At 43.8% G+C, this 24,479-nt stretch overlaps 1 protein-coding gene across 12 annotated transcripts; it reads left to right on the top strand.

Annotated features, from left to right (window-relative positions):
* Positions 1–23,322, top strand: LOC110533286 (core histone macro-H2A.1). Of its 12 annotated transcripts, none has more exons than XM_036989564.1 (9): positions 8–350; positions 2,110–2,304; positions 3,736–3,842; positions 4,119–4,313; positions 8,227–8,334; positions 14,735–14,834; positions 17,090–17,179; positions 19,315–19,489; positions 21,195–23,322. In XM_036989564.1, the coding sequence occupies exons 2-9, from the start codon at positions 2,133–2,135 to the stop codon at positions 21,358–21,360; spliced, it is 1,113 nt and encodes a 370-aa protein (XP_036845459.1). In that variant the 5' UTR covers positions 8–350; positions 2,110–2,132; the 3' UTR covers positions 21,361–23,322. The 12 variants fall into 12 exon arrangements, with proteins under 12 accessions (XP_036845449.1, XP_036845459.1, XP_036845460.1 ...); XM_036989565.1 differs by lacking the exon at positions 14,735–14,834 and adding an exon at positions 15,301–15,391 and having other exon boundaries at positions 8,224–8,334; XM_036989562.1 differs by having other exon boundaries at positions 8,224–8,334.
* The last annotated feature ends 1,157 nt before the right edge of the window (positions 23,323–24,479 follow it).

The following is a 24,479-nucleotide window of genomic DNA, read 5'->3' as shown; positions in this document are numbered from 1 at the left end:
CTCATTTGCACGTCACATCAATGATATCATGTCACCGATATCATGTCGCCCAGGGAGCCATACAAGCTAGAACCGTCACTGTGTTTAGGGATATGTATTACCAATCATGTGTTTAGGAATAGGGGCTGTCAATAGTGGGCTTAGCGCACGGGGTAGGTTAAAGTTCACAGCGCGCATACGGAGAGTTGAGGTTTGTTGCAGTCTAAAATCTATCCATTCCAGAGCAGGATACATCGCTGGCCCAGTTCAATATATTCTTTCGCTGTGGATTCTGGGAGTTGAAGACACTGTCCAAGCTTGTTGTAGCCTTCCGAGTGTTGACAGAAGACACACTGCTGTTCCCATTTTCTGTAAGTAATGAACCTCTTTTGGTTAACAATAACATTTACATCGTTGAGCCAGATGCTTCCGATATGTCACAGTTATCCTTCACGTTGCTATTTTGTTTTTATCTTGCAAAGTACGGCGAAATTGTAGGCTATTTATGGCTATGAGGGCTAACTGGAAATATGACGTTAGGATTTGCAACTCAAACGCGCGACGTGAGCAAGCGAATGTCCTTGGGTTCGTGTGTGTGTGTGCCATTCTCCCTTAAGCGCCATTGAATTCCATTTTGTAAACATTCTCCAGGCCTACATGTGGACGAGATCAAATGGACCGTTTACACCAGGAAATCGTTCTCTTGACAGACTCCGCAACAACAACAAAAATAACTCTTAAATCGCGGTCTTGTGCACCTGGATGGCTCTGACTTTCTGACAGATGTTGCTGTGTTCATTTCTCAGGCAATTGGAGTGCATTTACGTCTCAATCTGGTCATTGCAAATTTGTATATTTTATTCTTCAGAAAGAAATGTCTTTAGCCCTTTGTAGCAGCATGATATGCATTTGTTTTGAGCCCATTGTATTATAACGTATCAATTGATCCTTTATTGTGTAGAAGTGAGCTTGAGTTAGGCTACTTTATAGAAAGTAGGCCTGTTCATAGCTACAGATTGTTACACCAGAATGTGATTTAACCAAAGATTTGTTACATCAGATAATGTGATTTTATACAAAGATTTTTGGTATCTATTATAGTACTGGGAGTTACAGGTTTGCCTATACAAAACGTCGCCAGAGAATTGCACCTGGTATTGGCGATACGATCTTCGTTCTCGATTCAGCCAAACATGTATCTTCTAAAATGTTTTTTTTGTCCAGTTACAGGTGGTGTGTTTGAAGTTAGAAAATGATCCATTATTTAAATAACAAAATATTTTCCTCCATGAAGTAATCCAACAATGTGTATGCCGCCATCTTGTATATTTCAAATATTCTCTCATTGATCAAGACAGGTGAGTGTCATCATGACATGCGGCACTTTATGGTGGACCCACCTGTTCAGCCAATGAGAGAAGACTTGACATTTACAAGATGGCGGCATACACATTTGTATTTATTATAGTAACGGATCATTTTTTTAAACTTTCAAACGCACCACCTGCAACTGGACACAAACATTTTAGAAGATACATGTTTGGCCAAATCGAGAACGACAATGGCATCGCCAATACCAGGTTAGTTGAAAAATATCTGGCAACGTTTTCTATAGACAAACTTGTTACTCCCACTAATGGGATTTAACCTACAATCTTTGGTTAAATCCCATAATGTGGTGTGTCTGTGGTTAGCCTGTACTAGGCCTGTGATGGGAAATGATATGTTTTCATGAATAATAGCCTAGTGCTGATGAATTGCCAACTTGGCATTCCCTAGGTAGTTGTAATACACTTACAACTCTCACGTCATTCTTTTAAAGTTAATATAATTAATATAATAAAAATGTATCGTTCACAAAAAGAGAAACATATTGTCTCAAGATTTTGAGTGTATTGAGAAAATATGTTAATTTGGAATTTAGACATTTCCTCTGCAAATAATGACCTAATTAAAAAAAATAAAAATCATATTTATATTCTGTTAGTATGACTTGATACATTATAGAATAATACCCAATTTTCTAACACAGTATTTTCTAGGCCTTTGTGTGATTGTGTTTTGATTAGTATACTTCTCACAACAACTCGATGGTGACCAAACCGACATGAATCTGTCCTGTAAAAACAGAACCTCACACGGGTAGCGACACCATGTCCAGCCGAGGAGGGAAAAAGAAGGCCACCAAGATGTCCAGGTCGACGAAGGCCGGAGTCATCTTCCCCGTGGGGCGAATGCTGCGCTACATCAAGAAGGGTCTGCCCAAGTACAGGGTCGGTGTGGGTGCCCCAGTCTACATGGCCGCTGTTCTGGAGTACCTCACTGGTGAGGAAGCAAAATAAATAATATGAAGACACTGGATCTATTCCCCCAAAAATGTTTTATTTATTTGACCTTTATTTAACTAGGCAAGTAAGTTAAGAACAAATTCTTATTTTCAATGACGGTCTAGGAACAGTGGGTTAACTGCCTGTTCAGGGGCAGAACGACAGATTTGTACCTTGTCAGCTCGGGGGTTTGAACTTGCAACCGGTTACTAGTCCAACACTCTAACCACGAGGCTACCCTGCCGCCCCAAATTACCCCCTTTTGGGCCCTGGTCAGAAGGAGTATACTGTATAGGGGGGGAGGTGTAATTTGGGATGCATTCCAATGCTTTTGAATGTTTTTGGTGATGTGATGTCATGTTGTGAGATACTCCAGAACAATTATCTCACTAATGCAATGTTATACGTACCGTTATACGTAGTTAACTTTTAAATCAGTCAAAACTGTTCACGTTGGTGACGAGTTATTTATCTAAATGAAAGTTTGCTGCTCAACCCTACCGTGTTAGGAGATTGACTGATCAGTGAGAGGAGATGTTGAAGCCCCATTCAGTTGTAGTAATAATATATCTTTTTAAACATCTCGTCTGTCTGATACATCACTGTTTATTTAATGAAAATAACAACAACAACAACAAACGTATGTCCCCCCCCCCCTGGAGCCATGTGGTCTGCAAAGCACTTGCATCTCAGATGGTATGTGGGCGCGCAACCTGGTGACATTTGTTGGTCTCCAGTCAGTTTGGTGTCAGTCAGTCAGCTCTGGTCCAGGGCGTCATTGTGCTACTTACATACCAGCCAGGGCGCACTAGCTCTTGTCCAGGGCGTTATGTTAACCACTGTTGCTTTTGTGCAGCTGGCTAGTACACACTAGCTGGCTATCTAGTACACTAGCTCGTACCTAGTTTATAATTCTAGGTGTAATTTCCCCACCCGTGCTGTTGGTGGCAGTAACGCGCCATCCTCTGGCACCATTCGACATCCTGTCTCGTTTTGTGTCTCGCAGCGTCTGTTGCGTGAGAAGGTATTTGCTGGAGCCAGACTCTTGGAAATTCCAGGCATTTTTTTTCCAAACAGCTCTTACAGAAAAAAGGCCATTATAATTTTCACATTCATTGTTATTTTGACCTCAGTGTTTAAATTCTTATTTTTTTTTTTTTTTTTAACAGGAAAATCCTGTTTTTAACTGCACTGCTCCTTAAAGATATTGATTTATTCTTAATCCCTTCTGTGGACCTGCATTCTCAGTGCCCTCACTACTCTACACTGTTCTTCCACTTCTGAAAGCAGCTTAATTCTGACTTATCTCCAATGCTGCTGGTCTTGGGCTTATTGGTCTTCTGGCCAGTGGATGCTTTTGAGTTACATTGTCAGACCTCTGTACCAGGTCCAGCTGTATTCAGCTGTATTCTCTATTCTTGTGTTCTAGCTGAAATCCTGGAGCTGGCGGGCAACGCAGCCAGGGACAATAAGAAAGGACGTGTCACACCACGACACATCCTTCTAGCCATCGCCAACGACGAGGAGCTCAACCAGGTCAGCTGTTATTCTGGTAACTTTCCCCTCCAAAAAATTCCCCAGGTTTTCCAGAAATACTGGTTGGAAGATTCCTGGAATCCAGAGGGAATAAACAGGAAATCTGGGAATCCTCTGACTGGGATTTCTGGTAAAAACCTTGAGAATTTGGGAAAGTTACCAGCATTTTGCAACATTAGTTTAAATACATGCCCCATCTTTGTGAGGTCATCCGCTAGTTAGAGAGGGGAGCAATCCAATGCAGACCGCGTGATTTCACAGACTGTCTCTCTGCAGCTGCTGAAAGGTGTGACCATCGCAGCAGGCGGAGTCTTACCTAACATCCACCCTGAGCTGCTAGCTAAGAAGAGGGGGTCAAAGGGCAAGCTGGAGGCTGTCATCACGCCTCCTCCCGCCATCAAGAAATCCAAGATGTCTGCCTCCAAGAAATCAGCCAAAAAGGCAGCTGCAGGGAAAAGAGCCAAAGCTAAGGTATACAATATGTGAGGGATAAACTCAAACATTCTGTGTAGGGGTTAAATAATAATAATGTTTTTGTTGTTGGAGTGGACTCTTGCTCGACTCTCAAAACAACGCTGAAACGGCTACGTACACACCACCTCATTATGGCAGAATCCTACTAGGAAGACTACTAATTGCATTCCAGAAAGGATGAGCATGAAGCTTTGCATTTGCTCATCAATTTAGCCATTAAAAAGGCCTATGTTGTTTGAATATAGGTGATGTGTAGGGACTAGAATATTTTGGTGATATTTCCGCTGTGCACCGCCTTGACCGATCCCGTGGGAGGATGCAGCGCACTATTCTTTGCCGTGTTATAGTCCTATTGGACAGGACTAGTATTACTAGAGCCCTATTGGACGGGACTAGTATTACTAGAGCCCTATTGGACGGGACTAGTATTACTAGAGCCCTATTGGACGGGACTAGTATTACTAGAGCCCTATTGGACGGGACTAGTATTACTAGAGCCCTATTGGACGGGACTAGTATTACTAGAGCCCTATTGGACGGGACTAGTATTACTAGAGCCCTATTGGACGGGACTAGTATTACTAGAGCCCTATTGGACGGGACTAGCATTACTAGAGCCCTATTGGACGGGACTAGCATTACTAGAGCCCTATTGGACGGGACTAGCATTACTAGAGCCCTATTGGACGGGACTAGCATTACTAGAGCCCTATTGGACGGGACTAGCATTACTAGAGCCCTATTGGACGGGACTAGCATTACTAGAGCCCTATTGGACGGGACTAGCATTACTAGAGCCCTATTGGACGGGACTAGCATTACTAGAGCCCTATTGGACGGGACTAGCATTACTAGAGATGGTGGTTATGTAAATATACTGAACAAAAATATAAATGCAACAATTTCAAAGATTTTTACTGAGTTACAGTTCACAGAAGGAAATCAATCAATTGAAAGGAATTCATTAGGCCCTAATCTATGGATTTCACATGTCTGGGCGGGGGTGCAGCCATTGGTTGGGCCTGGGAGGGTGTAGGCCTACCCACTTGGGAGCCAGGCCCACTAGGGTAGGATTCTAGGCTAACCTGGGCTGTCTCCTCTGTTCTAAGATCATCAGGGTCAGAGCTAGCTAGAGATCAGGAGCATCATCGCTGCTGGGTTCGGCCTCAGCTGTTTGATTTCTGATATCAACCGCGGCAGATTAGCTGGTTAGAGCTAAAATAGGCTTATAACACTAACGCCTTTTACAGCTAGCTAAGAAGCTAACTTAACTTTGTAGTGGTGAGGTGTGAAGCAGCTTTAACTGTTAACTTAACCCAGTAGCCTACCACTTGTTATGGAAACCCAGAGGAGTCATACCTAACCACCCGTGGCTTCACGTAGCCCCCTACACACAAACACTCCACACCGCGCTCCGATTCAGTACAGATTTCGCTCCAACCTGTCACTCAATCATTCTAACTTTTTAGCTATTTTTATATAGGGACATATAACTAAAACTGAGGCTGCACAAGTTTCAACTGAGGGGCTAAGCCCCCTTTTGGCCCCTCGTAGAGCAGAGCTGTTTTATCATAAATATCCTGTGCTTTTTCATTTGGCGCACACAGACCCAGCTAGGCTACATTGTAACCGCCGAAGCGGCCATGGGGCTCAGCCAGGACTATTCATTTTGTAACTGAATGAAAACATAAAAAATAAGTGAATAGAAGTTGGGAAAATAGATGACAAAAAGTATTGAGTATTGACGGACTGGTCCGTTGTGACAAAGCTCTTAAAAAAAAAAGGAGAAAAAATTAGAATGGACTCTACCTACATGTGTATTTACCTTACTGTTATTACCAAACTAATGCCTGGATTTTTTTATTTTTATTTCACCTTTATTTAACCAGGTAGGCTAGTTGAGAACAAGTTCTCATTTGCAACTGCGACCTGGCCAAGATAAAGCATAGCAGTGTGAACAGACAACAACACAGAGTTACACATGGAGTAAACAATAAACAAGTCAATAACAGTAGAAAAAAAAAAAATCTATATACATCGTGTGCAAATGGCATGAGGAGGTCGGCAATAAATAGGCCATAGTGGTGAAATAATTACAATTTAGCAGATTAACACTGGAGTGATAAATGATCAGATGAATATGTGCAGGTAGAGATACTGGTGTGCAAAAGAGCAGAAAAGTAAATAAATATAAACAGTATGGGGATGAGGTAGGTAAATTGGGTGGGCTATTTACAGATGGACTATGTACAGCTGCAGCGATCGGTTAGCTGCTCAGATAGCAGATGTTTGAAGTTGGTGAGGGAGATAAAAGTCTCCAACTTCAGCGATTTTTGCAATGCGTTCCAGTCACAGGCAGCAGAGAACTGGAACGAAAGGCGGACAAATGAGGTGTTGGCTTTAGGGATGATCAGTGAGATACACCTGCTGGAGCGCGTGCTACGGGTGGGTGTTTCCATCGTGACCAGTGAACTGAGATAAGGCGGAGCTTTACCTAGCATAGACTTGTAGATGACCTGGAGCCAGTGGGTCTGGCGATGAACATGTAGCGAGGGCCAGCCGACTAGAGCATACAGGTCGCAGTGGTGGGTGGTATAAGGTGCTTTAGTAACAAAACGGAGGGCACTGTGATAGACTGCATCCAGTTTGCTGAGTAGAGTATTGGAAGCTATTTTGTAGATGACATCGCCGAAGTCGAGGATCGGTAGGATAGTCAGTTTTACTAGGGTAAGTTTTGCGGCGTGAGTGAAGGGGGCTTTGTTGCGAAATAGAAAGCTGACTCTAGATTTGATTTTTGGATTGGAGATGTTTGATATGAGTCTGGAAGGAGAGTTTGCAGTCTAGCTAGTCACCTAGGTACTTATAGACGGCAACATATTCTAGGTCGAAACCATCCAGGGTGGTGATGCTAGTCGGGCGTGCGGGTGCAGGCAGCGAACGGTTGAAAGACATGCATTTGGTTTTACTAGCGTTTAAGAGCAGTTGGAGGCCACGGAAAGAATGTTGTATGGCATTGAAGCTCGTGGAGGTTAGATAGCACAGTGTCCAACGGAAGTGCCAGAAGTATACAGAATGGTGTCGTCTGCGTAGAGGTGGATCAGGGAATCGCCCTGATCAGCCCGTAGCCACGCTAGAGGCCCGGATACAGCCCGTAGCCACGCTAGAGGCCCGGATACAGCCCGTAGCCACGCTAGAGGGCCGGATACAGCCCGTAGCCACGCTAGAGGCCCGGATACAGCCCGTAGCCACGCTAGAGGCCCGGATACAGCCCGTAGCCACGCTAGAGGCCCGGGTACAGTCCGTAGCCACGCTAGAGGCCCGGGTACAGCCCGTAGCCACGCTAGAGGCCCGGGTACAGCCCGTAGCCACGCTAGAGGCCCGGGTACAGCCCGTAGCCACGCTAGAGGCCCGGATACAGCCCGTAGCCACGCTAGAGGCCCGGATACAGCCCGTAGCCACGCTAGAGGCCCGGATACAGCCCGTAGCCACGCTAGAGGCCCGGATACATCCCGTAGCCACGCTAGAGGCCCGGATACAGCCCGTAGCCACGCTAAATGGCTAAGGTGCCTTATTGCTATTATAAACAGGTTAATAAAAAACGTCATACCTTGTGGTATACAGTCTGGTATACCACGGCTTTCAGACAATCTGCATTCTGGTCTCGAACCACCCGGTTTATAATATAACTCAAAACTAAGGTATACAGTATGTTATACAGGCAAGTTGGTTCAGGTGAAGACTTGGAATGTAGACCCCATAAATGTCAACATGATAATAGAATTGAGGTTCAACTTTATTGTGGTAAACTCCCTTACGCAAATGTCCTAATGTCACTGAATGTTTTGGACAGTGTTGTCTAGACCTACATAATAACACCTGATGTTTCTCATGTGTCTCTCTGGCCCAGCAGAAACAGGGAGAGGTGAGCAAAGCTGCCTCGGCAGACAGCACCACGGAAGGAACACCTACGGACGGATTCACTGTCCTCTCCACCAAGAGTCTTTTCCTGGGTCAGAAGGTAGGTTCGTCCGTCACTACTACTACGTCGCTTCTCGTAGAGGCCTCGCAGCTTCTCCTCGTTGAGATTAACAAAGGGTTACATGCATTCAGGGTGACGTTGCTGATAGTGGATGGTGTATTGAGGGGGAAGTACCTCGGAATATTCATATGCGCACTCATAGGAACCAAGACATTATAGAGGGGATGACATCATTTTATGTACTGCTTTACCTAACAATGTTTTCTCATTTCCTAAACATTCCTATTTTTATATACCATTTATTTGTTTTGTATATAGATTCATTAATTGTTCTGAAACTTTGACTATGGCAGCAAAATGTATAACAGTTTTTTTATGGATCAACATTTTACATAAATGTATGTTTCTCCACGGTGAATCAGCATGAGTTTCCTGTAGGGAAACCTTTATAAAGTCCTCATACCTCTTGACTTATTCCATATTTTGTTGTGTTAGAGCCTGAAATTAGTTTTTTTTAATGAAATGTTTTTTTAAATTCACCCATCGACACACAATACCCCATAATGACAAAGTGAAGACATGTTTTTAGACAATTTTTGCAAATGTATTGAAAAATGAAATATAGAAATATATATTCACACTTCTGAGTCAATACATGTTGGAATCACCTTTGGCAGTGATTACAGCTGTGAGTCTTTCTGGGGTAAGTCTCTAAGAGCTTTGCACACCTGGATTGTACAATATTTGCACATTAAAATTCTGCAACTCTGTCAAGTTAAATAAATACAAGTTGGATGTTGATCATCGCTAGACAGCCATTTTTTAACTCTTGCCATAGATTTTCAAGCTGATTTAAGTCAAAACTCTAACTAGGCCACTCAGGAACATTCAATTTATTTGTATTTATTTGATTTATTTCACCTTTATTTAACCAGGTAGGCTAGTTGAGAACAAGTTCTCATTTGCAACTGTGACCTGGCCAAGATAAAGCAAAGCAGTGTGACACATACAACGACACAGAGTTACACATGGAGTAAACAAAACATACAATCAATAATACAGTAGAAAAAAAGAAAACAAAAAGTCTATATACAGTGAGTGCAAATGAGGTAAGATAAGGGAGTTAAGGAAATAAATAGGCCATGGTGGCGAAGTAATTACAATATAGCAATTAAACACTGGAATGGTAGATGTGCAGAAGATGAATGTGCAGGTAGAGATACTGGGGTGCAAAGGAGCAAAAATAAATAAATACCAGTATGGGGATGAGGTAGGTAGATAGTCTATCTGTAAACAGCCCATCTAAGTACAGGTGCAGTGATCTGTAAAATGCTCTGACGGCTGGTGCTTAAAGCTAGTAAGGGAGATGTGAGTCTCCAGCTTCAGAGATTTTTGCAATTCGTTCCAGTCATGGGCAGCAGAGAACTGGAAGGAAAGACGACCAAAGGGGGAATTGGCTTTGGGGGTGACCAGTGAGATATACCTGCTGGAGCGCGTGCTACGAGTGGGTGCTGCGAGATAAGGCGGGGCTTTACCTAGCAGAGACTTATAGATAACCTTATAGATAGCCATTCAATGTTGTCTTGGTAATCAACTCCAGTGTTTATTTGGTCTTGCATTTTAGGTTATTGTCCTGCTGAAAGGTGAATGTGTCTGTTGGAAAGCAGACTGAACCAGGGTTCCCTCTTGGATTTTGCCTGTGCTTACGTAGCTCTTCCGTTTCTTTTTATTCTAAAATACTCCCTTGTACTTGCCGATGACAAGCATACCCATAACATGATGCAGCCACCACCATGCTTAAAAATATGAAGAGTGGTACTCTGTGAAGTGTTGGTTGGATTTTCCCCAAACATAACACATAGCAAAGCAAAGTTGATTCCTTTGCCACAGAATGCACGTTTTGGAATTATTTTTTAATTCTGTACAGGCTTCCTTGTTTTCCCTCTGCCAATTAGGTTAGTATTGTGGTGTAACTACAAAGGTGTTGATCCATCCTCAGTTTTCTCCCATCACAGCCATTAAACTCTGTAACTATTCTAAAGTCACCATTGGCCTCATGGGGAAATCCCTGAGCGATTTCCTTCCTCTCCGGCAACTGAGTTAGGAAGGACGCCTGTATCTTTGTGGTGACTGAGGATATTGATGCACCATCCAAAGTGTATTTAATAACCTCACCATGCTCAAAGGGATATTAAATGTCTGCTTTTAAAAAAAAAAAAAAACGTTTAGCCGTCTACCAATAGACCTTTGCTTGTTGACTCGAGGAGACATTTCATCTTTCAATTGATGTTTTTTATATTTATTTGTAAACATTTCTAAAAACATTAATCCACTTTGATATTATGGGGTGTTTTGTGTAGGCCCGTGATGTGAAATATCAATGTAATTCATTTTAAATTCAGGCTGTAACACAACAATATGTGGAAGAAGTGATACTTTCTCCAGCCCCTTTTATCCTTCCAGTGTCGACGGGTAGACCAGTTACACCCCTCGAATCCCATGGGTTACGCTCCAAATGGAAACTTAGGGCACCCTATTGCCCAAAGAGGGCACCCTATTGCCCAAAGAGTGCACCCTATTGCCCAAAGAGTGCACCCTATTGCCCAAAGAGTGCACCCTATTGCCCAAAGAGTGCACCCTATTGCCCAAAGAGTGCACCCTATTGCCCAAAGAGTGCACCCTATTGCCCAAAGAGTGCACCCTATTGCCCAAAGAGTGCACCCTATTGCCCAAAGAGTGCACCCTATTGCCCAAAGAGTGCACCCTATTGCCCAAAGAGTGCACCCTATTGCCCAAAGAGTGCACCCTATTGCCCAAAGAGTGCACCCTATTGCCCAAAGAGTGCACCCTATTGCCCAAAGAGTGCACCCTATTGCCCAAAGAGTGCACCCTATTGCCCAAAGAGTGCACCCTATTGCCCAAAGAGTGCACCCTATTGCCCAAAGAGTGCACCCTATTGCCCAAAGAGTGCACCCTATTGCCCAAAGAGTGCACCCTATTGCCCAAAGAGTGCACCCTATTGCCCAAAGAGTGCACCCTATTGCCCAAAGAGTGCACCCTATTGCCCAAAGAGTGCACCCTATTGCCTCTACAGTGCATTATTTTTGACCAGGGCACATAGATTTGTGGTCAAATGTAGTGCACTATATAGGGACTAGAGTGCCACTTAAGACACATAATGGTTACTGCTACATGATTGGCTACTGCTACATGATTGGCTACTGCTACATGATTGGCTACTGCTACATGATTGGCTACTGCTACATGATTGGCTACTGCTAGATGATTGGCTACTGCTACATGATTGGCTACTGCTACATGATTGGCTACTGCTAGATGATTGGTTATTGTGTATCTGGAAAGAGTTCCCCTCCTCGCTGCGATGAAGACAATCGAGTGCTTTATTTTCTTTGTCCACTTGCTGACGTCACCTCGTACTTTGGCCTCGCAAACGTACGCTAATAAACCCGGCTGCCGCACTAAAACTAACCAGTTTATCTACTGCAGAGCGGGTGATGCCATAGCTGGCAGCTAGGATGGTGTGAGTGAGAAGGTGTTTGTGGTTCGTCAGGCTCAACGTCTATTTGCTCGTTGAGACTATTTAGGCAGTGAAGTGCCCCTTGTTGAAAGAGAACTTCATTAGTCGATGTCTGTTTTTAAAAAAATATCTGTCCAATGATTTTTTTTATGCCCAATTCTATAAAACATTTATGACCTTTTTTTAAAAAATATATGTTTTTAGTTAGATTTTATGGAAAGAAACCTACATTAAATCAATGGAATTCAAGTCATTTAGAGTATGTGGTTGGCAATTAGATGTTCTACTGTTAGGGGTAGAGCAGTTGATGAAGGAGCTAATCAAAGATTGCTGCATTTTGTTGAATGGAAAATGTAATAATGAATGCCATTAACCTAATTTACCATTCACTGGTGGTGGGTTCTTCTGACTGAAAGCAGACTTTATAAATTCAGATATACAGTTGAAATCGGAAGTTTACATACACTTAGGTTGGAGTCATTAAAACCCGTTTTTCAACCACTCCACAAATTTCTTGTCAACAAACTATAGTTTTGGCAAGTCGGTTAGGACATCTACTTTGTGCATGACACAAGTCATTTTTCCTACAATTGTTTACAGACAATTTATTTCACTTATAAATCACTGTATCACAATTCCAGTGGGTCAGAAGTTTACATACACTAAGTTGACTGTACCTTTTAAACAGCTTATACAATTCCAGAAAATGATGTCATGGCTTTAGAAGCTTCTGATAGGCTAATTGATATAATTTGAGTCAATTGGAGGTGTACCTGTGGATGTATTTCAAGGCCTACCTTCAAACTAAGTGCCTCTTTGCTTGACATCATGGGAAAATCTAAATAAATCAGCCAAGACCTCAGAAAACAATTTGTAGACCTCCACAAGTCTGGTTTGCCTGAAGGTACCACGTTGATCTGTACAAACAATAGTACGCAAGTATAAACACCATGGGCCCATGCAGCCGTCATACCGCTCAGGAAGGAGACTCTTTCAGTCTCCTAGAGATTAACGTACTTTGGTGCGAAAAGTGCAAATCAATCCCAGAACAACAGCAAAGGACCTTGTGAAGATGCTGGAGGAAACACAGTAAAACTAGTCCTATATCTATGTAACCTGAATGGCCACTCAGCAAGGAAGAAGCCACTGCTCCAAAACCGCCATAAATGAATGCAAGACTACGGTTTGCAATTGCACATGGGGACAAAGATAGTACTTTTTGGAGAAATGTCCTCTGATCTGATGAAACAAAAATAGACGGTTTGGCCATAATGACCATCGTTATATTTAAAGGAAAAAGGGTGTTCTTTGGTTTGCATCTCAACCGTGAAGCACGGGGGTGGCAGCATCATGTTGGGGGGGTGCTTTGCTGCAGGAGGGACTGGTGCACTTCACAAAATAGATGGCATCATGAGGAAGTAAAATTATGTGGATATATTGAAGCAACATCTCAAGACATTAGTCAGGAAGTTAAAGCTTGGTCGCAAATGGGTCTTCCAAATGGACAATGACCCCAAGCATACTTCCAAAGTTGTGGCAAAATGGCTTAAGGACAACAAAGTCAAGGTATTGGAGTGGCCACCACAAAGCCCTGACCTCAATCCTATAGAAAAATTTGTGGGCAGAACTGAAAAAGCATTTGCTAGCAAGGAGGCCTACAAACCTGACTCAGTTACACCAGCTCTGTAAGGAGGAATGGGCCAAAATTCACCCAACTTATTGTGGGAAGCTTGTGGAAGGCAATGCTACCAAATACTAATTGAGTGTATGGAAACTTCTGGCCCACTGGGAATGTGATGAAAGAAATAAAATATGAAATAAATCATTCTCTCTACTATTATTCTGACATTTCACATTCTTAAAATAAAATGGTGACCTAAGACGGGATGACTTTTAAAATAATTAAATGTCAGGAATTGGGAAAAACTGAGTTTAAATGTATTTGGCTACGGTGTATGTCTACTTCCTACTTCAATTGTCTGTACAAGTCATCTCACTTTGATCGTTTCCTGGCTCTGTGTTTTCAGACACCATGGTTGACTATAAGTCTGCGTCCCTACATACTGTTGGCCTATTTTATTGCCTTTCCTCCTTACTTCGTTTGCACACACTGTATACAGATTTTTCCATTGTGTTATTGACTGTGCGTTTGTTTATCCCATGTGTAACTCTGTGTTGTTGTTTGTGTCGCACTGCTTTGCTTTATCTTGATCAGAGGTCGCAGTTGTAAATGAGAACTTGTTCTCAACTGACCTACCTGGTTAAATAAAGGTGAAATAATACAATTAAAACGTGTGCTTTGGGGTACAGGGTGCCATTTAGGACGAAGGCCAAATCATTTAGTTTATGTACTGTATTCGTTGCCTCCTTCCTTCTTTAAAAAAAAATGATATAGTTTTTTTATTTTTGGAGAAGTCACAGTAGAAGTGAATCCGCATGTATTCATATCAAGTCATTTTCTGGGCTATTGTAAACATTTTGAATTAGTTTATCTACTCTCTGATGGTGTCATTCTGGTTTGGGATTGTTTTTGACTGAAACAGTTTGTTCTATCCTTCTCTGCTTTCTAAATTCTATGGGCAATTTCATGTACCTCACTGCCAGTTGCCTAAAATCTGAAACACCTGGCTCAATACTCAGTAATCGGAATGTTTTTCTAGAAGCTCATATATATATTTTTTCCCTTCCAGTGCAGTGTTTCAAGCTAACAGGTTGATAGGATCACTGTTTCATGTTCTTTTCTGCGATGCTTGCTTTCTGAATCCTGCACTTTTCTAAATTCTACTTGTACCAAATCAGTCCCACACTAAGGTGTGGTTTGATCGATCTAACGGCTTTGCCCCCCCCCCCCCACCCCTCCCCCCTCCCTGCTTGCTGGCGGCATGCTTCCCCCCCCCCCAGCTAAACCTGGTTCACAGTGAGGTCAGTAACCTGGCTGGCTTTGACGTGGAGGGGGTCATCAACCCCACCAATGCAGACATTGACCTTAAAGATGATCTAGGTGAGCTCCCTTTCTCTCTGCGGTTTGAAAGATCCTTGAATGCTGAACTTAAATGGGACACCATCCCCAAATTGACTAGTTTATTAGAAACAAATGTTGTTTTTTTCTCTGAAAAATTAATACACACACATTGGATCTCAGGCTTATCCCCTCAGATGAAATTCTAGGATTTTGTCAAATCTCTGCAGAGCAGTTGTCACCCCCCCCCCCTCTCTGCCTGTCATGGATGTTATTGTTGGGTCTGTCTCTCTGGATTGGTCAGTCAGTCAGTCTCCTGTGTTCGTGAAATAAGTAAATAAGGAGCACAGCACTCTCACCTCCTCTCGTTCTTTCTCCATGATACCTTTTATGTTTTATGTTCTTCATTTCCCCCCCCCCCCCCCCCCCCCCCCCCCCATCCTCTTCCCCCTTCCCCACTCACTGTGTTTTACCTCCCATGTTGATTGCCTGTTGTCATTGTTTGTAGTTGCAAGTTGTGCAAGCCGACATTTCCACCATTGACAGCGAGGCTGTTGTTCACCCGACCAATTCCACCCTCTACACTGGTGGTGAAGTAGGTAATATAGAACCCTCCCTCATCACCATGGGTACAACGTGTTACCGTGCCGACACCTGTAGCAAAGCATCCCACAATGCATCTTCTTCCTCCTCTTAGAATTCCACCCTGAGAACAAATTTGTCTAACTTTCTAGATGTAATTCAGATTTTTTTTTTCTGTTTTTAATCATTGCATTGACCAATAAGAGATTGCATGAGAGATGGTCTGTTTTATGTATTTGGATCTGAGGTTAGGTTGACTAGCCATACTTATGTTTTATGAAAGTCAAACTCTTATTGAACCACCAATTACTGTGTAACTAATAACTTTAAAAATATATAATAATAATAATAATGTTGAGAAGTTGGAAGAACGTGCACCCATGCTTTGTGTTGTGGTAACCTCTAAAAGGCCTTAATTCCTCTTTTTGTTTTCTGTTTGTTGACATTTTTTATATAGATTTTCTTACATCTGCTTTCCCTATTTCTTTTATGTGGAGGTTTTTTTGTTGTCAACACTCTGACATTAAACTTCCTCTCCTCTCTGATTATCTGCCTGCCTCACTTCCCACTCTCAAGGACTGACCAGAAGGGAATCCATGCTAAATCTGAAATTTAACACCTAGGAAGTGGCAAAAATAAAAAATGTCACCATCTAATCAAGTGAAAAGGAAACGCCTACTACAGTAGTAGCTCGATAAGGAACGTTTTTTTAATAACTAGTAGTCATATTGAGTTGCTTTATACACTGAGAGTACAAAACCATTAAGAACACCTTCCTATTTTAATTGTACCTTTTCATTTAACTAGGCAAGTCAGTTTAAGAACAAATTCTTATTTTCAATGATGGCCTAGGAACAGTGGGTTAACTGCCTTGTTCAGGGGCAGAACGACAGATTTGTACCTTGTCAGCTCAGGGGTTTGAACTTGCAACCTTTCGGTTACTAGTCCAACGCTCTAACCACTAGGCCACCTACCGCCCCTACACTCTAACCACTAGTCTCCCTGCCGCCCCAAGTTGCACCCTCCCTTTTGCCCTCATCAGGGAATGGACCACAAGGTCCACAGGGATGCTAGGCCCACGTTGACTCCAATGCTTCCCACACTCGTGTCAAGGTGGTGGACCATTCTTGATTACCCAACAGCGTTGCAGTTCTTGACTTATATATATATATATATATATATATGTATATATGTATATGTGTGTGTGTGTGCCTGGAACTCACTACCAGTACCCCTGTTCAAAGGCACTTCAATAGTTTTGTCCTGCCCCATTTGACTCTCTGAACGGCACACACACACCAATCCATGAATCAATTGTCTCAAGGCTTGTAAAATGATTATCTAACCTGTCTCTTCCACTTCATCAACACTGATTTTGAATTAGATTTTAACTATAAAGGATCATGGCTTCCACCTGGCTTCACTCGGTCAGTCGGTCATGGAAAGGACAGCTGTTCTTAATGTTTTCTACACTCGGTGTACATGGGAACTGTGGTGTACAGTGGGGGCAAAGAGATTCAGAGAGGTCAAATGAAAGAACTGTCTTACCTCTCTCACACAGCTCTCACTCAGCTCAGAACCAGATGCATGTCTGCTGTCTGTCCGCTTGTCCGTCCCTCTCCCTCTGTCTGTCTCTGTCTGCACTCACCCCAACAACAACAACAACAACAACAACAACAGGAGGACACTAAAGACCCCAGACTGTTTCCCTACAGGTGGTGCTCTGGAGAAGAAGGGAGGGGAGGAGTTTGTGGACGCCATGTTGGAGTTACGGAAGAAGAACGGTCCCCTGGAAGTGGCTGGAGGTAGGGAGAAACCAATACCAGTCCCCTGGAGGTAGGGAAAAACCAATACCAGTCCCCTGGAGGTAGGGAAAAACCAATACCAGTCCCCTGGAGGTAGGGAGAAACCAATACCAGTCCCCAGGAGGTAGGGAGAAACCAATACCAGTCCCCAGGAGGTTTTTATTTAACCTTTATTTAACTAGCTATAACTAGCTATAACTATAGCTTTAACTTCCTATTTTAATTGTACCTTTTCATTTAACTAGGCAAGTCAGTTTAAGAACAAATTCTTATTTTCAATGACAGTCTAGGAACAGTGGGTTAACTGCCTTGTTCAGGGGCAGAACGACAGATTTGTACCTTGTCAGCTCGGGGATTCGATCTAGCAACCCACCGCTCAAACCACTAGTCTACCCGCCGCCCCAGGGAGAAAGCAAGACCCACAGTTAGGATGGCTACCCTCTGCTCTACTCTCCTCTGACATCAACCCTCGTTTTATTTTTATGGGTCTGATTTTGTAATCAACGTTGCACCAACCTGATGAGTATCTTATTCGTCGAGACATTTGACCCAATAGGCTGTGGTTTAGGGAAGATCTAGCTTTGTGATCATGACGTTCCTGTAATGACTTCAAAACCTCAGTTTTCTTTGTTGTCCATAGACTGCTTACAGGGTAAGAAAACCATTAAACCAACGGCATTTTGGGAATTGTTTTAATTATCCCTTTAATCCCCCTCTATACAGTCTGTCAGTCATCATTCACTCCCCCTCTATACAGTCTCTCAGTCATCATTCACTCCCCCTCTATACAGTCTCTGTCAGTCATCATTCACTCTCCCTCTATACAGTCTCTCAGTCATCATTCACTCCCCCTCTATACAGTCTGTCAGTCATCATTCACTCTCCCTCTATACAGTCTGTCAGTCATCATTCACTCCCCCTCTATACAGTCTCTGTCAGTCATCATTCACTCCCCCTCTATACAGTCTCTGACAGTCATCATTCACTCCCCCTCTATACAGTCTCTGTCAGTCATCATTCACTCCCCCTCTATACAGTCTCTGTCAGTCATCATTCACTCCCCCTCTATACAGTCTCTGTCAGTCATCATTCACTCCCCCTCTATACAGTCTCTGTCAGTCATCATTCACTCCCCCTCTATACAGTCTCTGTCAGTCATCATTCACTCCCCCTCTATACAGTCTCTGTCAGTCATCATTCACTCCCCCTCTATACAGTCTCTGTCAGTCATCATTCACTCCCCCTCTATACAGTCTCTGTCAGTAATTCGCTCCCCCTCTATACAGTCTCTGTCAGTAATTCACTCCCCCTCTATACAGTCTCTGTCAGTAATTCACTCCCCCTCTATACAGTCTCTGTCAGTAATTCACTCCCCCTCTATACAGTCTCTGTCAGTAATTCATGTCTCTGGCTCTCAGTCACACACTCAGAGGCCCAACTGGAGGGTATTTCACTTCACAGCATCAGGGCCTTTTAGCTGAGTTACAGTGTGTGTGTGGGGGGGGGGCTTGCCTGATGCTGTGTGCTCCAGAGATGAACAGTCACTCAATTACCTCCAGCCCTGAGGGGGAGAAAATTCACTCTCGCTCTCTCTCGCTCTCTCTCGCTCTCTCTCGCTCTCTCTCGCTCTCTCTCGCTCTCTCTCGCTCTCTCTCGCTCTCTCTCGCTCTCTCTCGCTCTCTCTCTCGCTCTCTCTCGCTCTCTCTCTCGCTCTCTCTCGCTCTCTCTCGCGCTCTCTCTCGCTCTCTCGCGCTCTCTCTCACTCTCTCTCGCTCTCTCGCCCTCTCGCTCTCTCTCTCGCTCTCTCTCGGCCCACCTTTCATGTGGCTTCCAAGAGCTCATTCCCTCTGGAGAAGTGAGTTCTCAACCCCTCCTCGTCTAATTCCCTGTTATCAACAGCATTAAGTTAATGGAGCACCCCCCCCCCCTCTATTTTCGTTTAACATGAATGTTGTGTTCATGTAATTGTGTAATTTGCAGTATGTCAGTATTTTGAATGATTGGATTAGTCTGTCAGTTAGTTGTCTTCACACTTAGGGGAAGATTCAACACTTGCAAAATAAGTCTAATGCTAATTTCTGTCTCACTTTTGCTCTCCTCTCTCTCTTCTGCCTCTCTCTGCTTTCCACTGTTAGCGGTGCTGTCCTCTGGCTATGGGCTTCCTGCCAAGTTCGTGATCCACTGCAACAGTCCAGGCTGGGGTTCGGAGAAGTGTGAGGAGCTGCTGGACCAGACCGTGAAGAACTGCCTGGTCCTGGCTGACGAGAAGAAGCTCAAGTCTGTGGCCTTCCCTTCCATTGGCAGTGGAAGGTACTATACAACCTCCCGTCACCCCTAGCAACAAGCCTCATCACGCTCCCAAGGCCTTTGTGTCTCCCATGGTATTCATCCACATGGTTATCAACACGGTGCTTTTCCTTTGTGGAGGAAAAGCACGCTACCTTCATTTTGTCTGTTTTGGTGGAGGTAACGGTTGTCACATTAAGACATGAAAATATCATCTAAATCTCTACATTTTAAAATTTTAGGTCAACAAAATATTAAAAAGCAATAAGTGTTGTTTTTTTTTACAGTGGATAATAGCTCAGAATCATTTATGTTCAATTTCTTCAAATAACCAGGTTTCTATCCACAAGTTAGCGTAGTAGTATGTCATATACAGTGGGTCAAAAAAGGATTTAGTCAGCCACCAATTGTGCAAGTTCTCCCACTTAAAAAGATGAGAGAGGCCTGTAATCTTCATCATAGGTACACTTCAACTATGACAGACAAAATGAGAAAAAAAATCCAGAAAATCACATTGTAGGATTTTTAATGAATTTATTTGCAAATTATGGTGGAAAATAAGTATTTGGTCACCAACAAACAAGCAAGATTTCTGGCTCTCACAGACCTGTAACTTCTTCTTTAAGAGGCTCCTCTGTCCTCCACTCGTTACCTGTATTAATGGCACCTGTTTGAACTTGTTATCAGTATAAAAGACACCTGTCCACAACCTCAATGAAAATGACTGCATCGTTTTTAAAATGTCTAACCCACGAACCCTACCAGTCCTGTTCCTCCTGTTCACGTGAGGAGAAGCGCTTCACAACTACCAGTCTCACCGTCTCACCGTCTCACCGTCTCACCAGTCTCACCAGTCTCACCGTCTCACCGCCTCACCGTCTCACCAGTCTCACCGTCTCACCAGTCTCACCGTCTCACCAGTCTCACCGTCTCACCAGTCTCACCAGTCTCACCGTCTCACCGTATCACCGTCTCACCAGTCTCACCAGTCTCACCGTCTCACCGTCTCACCGTCTCACCGTCTCACCAGTCTCACCAGTCTCACCGTCTCACCGTCTCACCAGTCTCACCGTCTCACCAGTCTCACCAGTCTCACCAGTCTCACCGTCTCACCAGTCTCACCAGTCTCACCAGTCTCACCGTCTCACCAGTCTCACCATCTCACCAGTCTCACCGTCTCACCAGTCTCACCGTCTCACCAGTCTCACCGTCTCACCAGTCTCACCAGTCTCACCGTCTCACCGTCTCACCAGTCTCACCGTCTCACCAGTCTCACCGTCTCACCAGTCTCACCAGTCTCACCGTCTCACCGTCTCACCAGTCTCACCGTCTCACCAGTCTCACCGTATCACCAGTCTCACCGTCTCACCAGTCTCACCAGTCTCACCAGTCTCACCAGTCTCACCGTCTCACCAGTCTCACCGTCTCACCAGTCTCACCGTCTCACCAGTCTCACCGTCTCACCAGTCTCACCGTCTCACCGTCTCACCGTCTCACCAGTCTCACCAGTCTCACCGTCTCACCGTCTCACCAGTCTCACCGTCTCACCGTCTCACTGTCGTCATAATCAGTTATTTCACCTTTTTCTTTTATCCTGATCTTTCAAAATGGCTTCTCTTCCCCCCCCCCCCCCCCCCCCCCTCGATTTTTAAAGTGCTTTGATATTCTTTACGTAACGAAAAGCGCTTCTAAAAAGTGAATTAAATTGTGTTATTATTTGTTCCCTCAGGAATGGCTTCCCGAAGCAGACGGCTGCCCAGCTCATTCTAAAAGCCATCTCCAGCTACTTTGTTGCCACCATGTCGTCTTCCATCAAGACGGTCTACTTCGTGCTGTTCGACAGCGAGAGCATAGGGATCTATGTGCAGGAGATGGCCAAGCTTGAGTCAAACTAAGCCCCCCCCCCCCCCCCCCCACCCAATTGCATTACTACAGGCGTGTTTAGAATTTTATTTAGACAGAAAAATGAAAGATGTTTACCGGTGATTTTTGTAAAAAAAAAAAAAGAGAAGAAAAAAACAAAAAAAAAACACTTTATTGAGAGGAAGTGATTTCCGTTCTGTTTTATTTGTTGAGATGAATCGTTGGAGTTCAGATAGTAATGTGTCCCTGGTGGTGTCAGACTTGGGTCCTGCTCAGAAGGGTGAAACGTTCTGAATGTTGTCTTCTTCTCTTCTCTTCTCTTCTCTCTCGATTCCCTAATTGTACGTGACACCGTCTCTTGTTCTGTTGCGTTTCCGCTGAGCAAGGCCCTGGGCCAATCAGGATGGTGGTACTTAAGTTCCTTGTGCTAAAACTGAAAAGGTTGCATTCCAAGTGTTGCAGTACTGTGGGTTTTTTTTTGTCTCAATTTGTCTTTTTTTTTTAAAACTTGGAACATTAACCTTTTTATGTTTATGATGTATTATCAGTGATGTACTAGATGGAGTGAAATGTTTTAGTAAAATATTAGACAGTGACCAGGTTTTCCTTCTTCTTTTTCCTTAAAAAAAAACAAAAAACAAAAAACAGGTTTTGTTTTTATTCTGATTTTCACTTTGCCAACTCTAAAAGAAACGTATTTGAAAAGAAAAGTGATTTGTGTTTTTATTCAGTTATAAAGCTATTTTGTTTTGAAGAGTTGAAAGAAGTTGTACAGGCTTTGGCTCACAGGCAATTAGTCCCCTCTCTGCTTATAGGTAATTAGTCCTCTCTCTGCTTATAGGCAATTAGTCCCCTCTCTGCTTATAGGTAATTAGTCCCCTCTCTGCTTATAGGCAATTAGTCCCCTCTCTGCTTATAGGCAATTAGTCCTCTCTCTGCTCACAGGCAATTAGTCCCCTCTCTGCTTATAGGCAATTAGTCCTCTCTCTGCTCACAGGCAATTAGTCCCCTCTCTGCTTATAGGCAATTAGTCCCCTCTCTGCTTATAGGTAATTAGTCCTCTCTTTGCTTATAGGCAATTAGTCCCCTCTCTGCTTATAGGCAATTAGTCCCCTCTCTGCTCACAGGCAATTAGTCCTCTCTCTGCTCACAGGCAATTAGTCCCCTCTCTGCTTATAGGCAATTAGTCCTCTCTCTGCTCACAGGCAATTAGTCCCCTCTGCTCATAGGTAATTAGTCCCCTCTCTGCTTATAGGCAATTAGTCCTCTCTCTGCTCAAAGGCAATTAGTCCCCTCTCTGCTCACAGGCAATTAGTCCCCTCTCTGCTCATAGGCAATTAGTCCCCTTTCTGCTTATAGGCAATTAGTCCCCTCTCTGCTCACAGGCAATTAGTCCCCTCTCTGCTCACAGGCAATTAGTCCCCTCTCTGCTTATAGGCAATTAGTCCCCTCTCTGCTCACAGGCAATTAGTCCCCTCTCTGCTTATAGGCAATTAGTCCCCTCTGCTCACAGGCAATTAGTCCCCTCTGCTCACAGGCAATTAGTCCCCTCTCTGCTTATAGGCAATTAGTCCTCTCTCTGCTTATAGGCAATTAGTCCCCTCTGCTCACAGGCAATTAGTCATCTCTCTGCTTATAGGCAATTAGTCCCCTCTCTGCTCACAGGCAATTAGTCCCCTCTCTGCTCACAGGCAATTAGTCCCCTCTCTGCTTATAGGCAATTAGTCCCCTCTCACCAGTAGATGGCTCCCTATCGTCAGGAGTGAGGTCTTTCACTGAGCCATTTTGTGCTGGAAAGACCTCTTTTTCATTAAGATGTCTAAAATGAAGTGTCTGATGGGTGGATCAGAATGGATGTTGCACTAGCTAATTGCTGTAAGCACTGTGTTTTGGAGTTTTCAATATCTTTCTAATGATGACTTGAAGAAGAAAAGCCTTCTTAACATTGCTAAACATGAGAATACAGGACTATCCAATAAAGTATATTGAAAACATGTTTATACTCTCTAGTAACTAATGTAACCATATAAGAAAGTGTCTACCTGTCTGTGTGTGTCTACCTCTCTGTGTGTGTCTGTGTTTGTCTACCTGTCTGTGTGTGTCTACCTATCTGTGTGTGTCTACCTGTGTCTGTGTGTCTACCTGTCTGTGTGTGTCTACCTGTCTGTGTGTGTCTACCTGTGTCTGTGTGTCTACCTGTGTCTGTGTGTCTACCTGTGTCTGTGTGTCTACCTGTGTCTGTGTGTCTACCTGTGTCTGTGTGTGTCTACCTGTGTCTGTGTGTGTCTACCTGTGTCTGTGTGTGTCTACCTGTGTCTGTGTGTGTCTACCTGTCTGTGTGTGTGTCTACCTGTCTGTGTGTGTGTCTACCTGTCTGTGTGTGTCTACCTGTATGTGTGTGTGTCTACGTGTCTGTGTGTGTCTACGTGTCTGTGTGTCTACCTGTCTGTGTGTGTGTCTACCTGTCTGTGTGTGTGTCTACGTGTCTGTGTGTGTCTACCTGTCTGTGTGTGTCTACCTGTCTGTGTGTGTCTACCTGTCTGTGTGTGTGTCTACCTGTCTGTGTGTATCTGTGTGTCTACCTGTCTTTGTGTGTGTCTACCTGTGTCTGTGTGTGTCTACCTGTGTCTGTGTGTGTCTACGTGTCTACCTGTGTCTGTGTGTGTCTACCTGTCTGTGTGTGTCTGTGTGTGTCTACCTGTGTGTCTGTGTGTGTCTACCTGTGTGTGTGTGTCTGTCTGTGTGTGTCTGTCTGTGTGTGTCTACCTGTGTCTGTGTGTGTCTGTCTGTGTGTGTCTACCTGTGTCTGTGTGTCTACCTGTCTCTGTGTGTCTACCTGTGTCTACCTGTGTGTGTGTGTGTGTGTCTACCTGTGTGTGTGTGTGTGTGTGTGTCTACCTGTGTTTGTGTGTGTGTGTGTGTGTCTACCTGTCTGTGTGTGTCTACCTGTCTGTGTGTATATGTGTGTCTACCTGTGTGTATATGTGTGTCTACCTGTGTGTGTGTGTGTCTACCTGTGTGTGTGTGTGTCTACCTGTGTGTGTGTGTGTGTCTACCTGTGTGTGTGTGTCTACCTGTGTCTGTGTGTTTGTGTCTGTTTGTGTGTGTGTGTGTCTACCTGTCTGTGTGTGTCTACGTGTCTGTGTGTGTG

Source organism: Oncorhynchus mykiss, chromosome 10 (genome assembly GCF_013265735.2).
Source record: "Oncorhynchus mykiss isolate Arlee chromosome 10, USDA_OmykA_1.1, whole genome shotgun sequence".
Taxonomy (NCBI): domain Eukaryota; kingdom Metazoa; phylum Chordata; class Actinopteri; order Salmoniformes; family Salmonidae; genus Oncorhynchus; species Oncorhynchus mykiss.
The sequence above is the reverse complement of the archived record's forward strand: the minus strand, read 5'-3'. Positions and strand labels throughout refer to the sequence as shown.